At 44.4% G+C, this 2,500-nt stretch overlaps 2 protein-coding genes and 1 pseudogene across 2 annotated transcripts in view; 2 read left to right on the top strand and 1 right to left on the bottom strand.

The window, feature by feature from the left end:
• The window catches only part of LOC138044818 (uncharacterized), a 1,213-nt pseudogene extending 94 nt beyond the window's left edge, over positions 1-1,119 (top strand).
• Positions 1,032-1,523, top strand: LOC138046775 (uncharacterized). Its single transcript, XM_068893359.1, has one exon. It carries the CDS (start codon positions 1,032-1,034, stop codon positions 1,521-1,523), a length of 492 nt encoding a protein of 163 aa, XP_068749460.1.
• Positions 1,524-2,439: 916 nt separating this feature from the next.
• LOC138044817 (bis(5'-nucleosyl)-tetraphosphatase PrpE [asymmetrical]-like) overlaps positions 2,440-2,500 on the bottom strand; it is a 1,238-nt gene continuing 1,177 nt past the window's right edge. The window contains exon 1 of the mRNA XM_068891231.1: positions 2,440-2,500. This exon is cut by the window's right edge and continues 1,177 nt beyond it. The gene's annotated coding sequence lies outside the window, so the exon portion shown is untranslated.

Below are 2,500 nucleotides of genomic sequence, written 5' to 3'. Positions count from 1 at the left end.
TACAAATTCCCGGGTTCGCTGTGGTGCGAAAGGACAGAAAAGTAATTGATTATGGGGGTGTGTGTGTGCTTATATCCAGGAAGGAAATTGCAGATACAAGCAGTTAAAAGATCTAAATTGCTGTAAAGATCATGAATCCCAGTGGCTCTAAGACCGAATCGTCTTCCGCGCGGGTTCTCCTGTATTATCGCGGGTGTAATATACCATCCCCCAAAGGCTGACGGATCGTTAATTCGCGATCATTTATTCCGGTCCTTCGCCTTAACGGAAGCACGTTATCCTAACTGTGGCCTCTTGGTAACCGGGGATTTTAACCGTCTAAACATCGATGGTTTGCTAAACCACTTTCGACTGAAGCAAATAGTCAAAGTGCCGACAAAAAAGAAAGCTACGCTGTACCTAATACTCGCCAACATGCATGAGTATTATAGCCCCCCACAAGCATACCCACCGTTCGGGCTGTCCGATCACAACGTTGTCGTGTCAACTCCTATGGACGGAAAGCGCAACATGAACAGCAAAAAGGTTAACATGAGGCGTGACTTGCGAACAAGCAACAAGGCGGCGTTGGGTAGATATCTAACGCAGGTAAACTGGTCCTTGTTGTTCACTCCTCTGGTGAGCTGTGAAGAGAAATGGCAAGTCTTCCTGGACGTCATACATTCAGGCCTTGATACCATCATGCCTACCAAGCCAGTCAAGATATGCACGGCCGACGTCCCTTGGATGAACGAGAGTTTGAAATCTCTTATTATAAAGAGACAAGCGATTTGGCTAGCCAGATTAACATCGAAGGATTATCAGAACTGCCTTTCAAAGAGCAAGCCAATGCCATCAATTCCGCTCTCCTCAAACCGCTCGGGGAGTATAAACTAACAGCTCCTCTTGAGCGGATTCCTCTCCAGTCCGACTCGCCCGAGATCTTAAGGTTAAAAGAGCAGCGCGTGCAAAAAGCACTGGAAGTCCTCAATCCAAGGAAGGCATGTGGACCGGACAGAACACCCAACTGATTGCTGAAAGAATACTGTGATATGGTGGCCTATCCCATCACGGAAATCCTGAACGCCTCCTACGCCAAACAGCGTCTTCCTACCATCTGGAAAATGGCTGACGTGACCCTCCTTCCTAAAAAGAAACCAGCGGTCGACATCAAAAGGGAATTGAGACCGATATCCCTGACCCCCTGTACTTCTAAAGTGGCGGAGGAGTTCGTTGTGGATGGTTGCGTGAAACCCGCGGTCATGAGCGTCCTTGATGACAACCAGTACAGAGCCATTCCAAATTCTTCAACTACAATGGCGCTAATCAGCATGCTGCACAGCTGGTCCTTAGGTACGGACGGAAACGGAGCCACCGTAAGAACATTGTTATTGGACTACCGTAAAGCGTTTGATTTAATAGATCATAGTATACTCGTTAGAAAGTTGCGTAACCAGTGTAAATTACCAGCTAGCATCATCAACTGGATTATAGCCGGGATCTTTAACGTCCCACAGATTTTTATGAACATTGAAGGGTTGTGAGAAGGGGCCTACGGTTTAAAGTCCTTATCCGAGCTTGAAAGTCTAACTATTTGCGGATGTTATTACAAAGGCCGCACTTTATCCTCAGTTATCTTAAGACCCCGACTGTCGGTCCGGCCGGAGTCGAAATCACAACTTCCCGCATGACAGCTTGATGCTCAACCAACTGAGCCACCGGTGCGTGGTGCGCGGAACTAGTAGAACGATCCTCATAGGGGGTCCATTTATTTAAAAGCATGTGCTTCATTCCGATTGCCTTGCGAAAGGTACAGTAAGTATCGTTTGATCTCGGTTGCACTCGGTTTGCGTGATTATTATGCCGAAGCAGAGAAGAATGTTATCATTCTTTGGTCGAGAAAACAATACAAACGAAGAACAAAGACCACAAAGCGGCAACACTGGTAATGAAGATAAGTCGACCGATAATGATGAAATCGAACCAGAGGCTAAAGAAGCGAAGAGAAACTTCAATCTAACTCTTTATAATTCTGTTGTAAGACACAACTCTTTCATCTGAAAAAAACTGCAAGAGAACGTAGTCTTAAAGGTTAAAGGAACGCTTTGTAAATGAAACGAATATACACTCTCCTTGTTTTACAAGAACGCTTAATATTTGGTTTGAGGGTGAATATTAAGACATCGTACACAGTAAAGCATGAGACTGGTTTGAAATCTTCTACAAAATCTTTTTTGTTCACCTACCCTTGTTATGCCAGAAAAAGTGTAATACCCATAGCGACCAATTTGGGATGTCTCCCCTCCTCTCCACTACACACCTCTCCCCTCCCCTCTTCTTTCCTTTAGAATGATTGTACAACAGAATCAATCAGAATCTAAAGAAACTGATATCACTATAAGCATCACTTTTTTCAGTGAACATGCAACAACACTCTCATTCCACAATTCCAAAATATAATTAACTTCCTGAACTTTTAATGCAGGAATGAACAGCAAGACAGAACTTTTTGTACATAATT

This window comes from Montipora capricornis, chromosome 4 (assembly GCF_036669925.1).
Source record: "Montipora capricornis isolate CH-2021 chromosome 4, ASM3666992v2, whole genome shotgun sequence".
Taxonomy (NCBI): Eukaryota; Metazoa; Cnidaria; class Anthozoa; order Scleractinia; family Acroporidae; genus Montipora; species Montipora capricornis.
The sequence above is the reverse complement of the archived record's forward strand: the minus strand, read 5'-3'. Positions and strand labels throughout refer to the sequence as shown.

Coding starts and splice junctions, on each gene's coding strand:
- LOC138046775 (XM_068893359.1), top strand. CDS start 1,032: ATGGTGGCCTATCCCATCACGGAAATCCTGAACGCCTCCTACGCCAAA.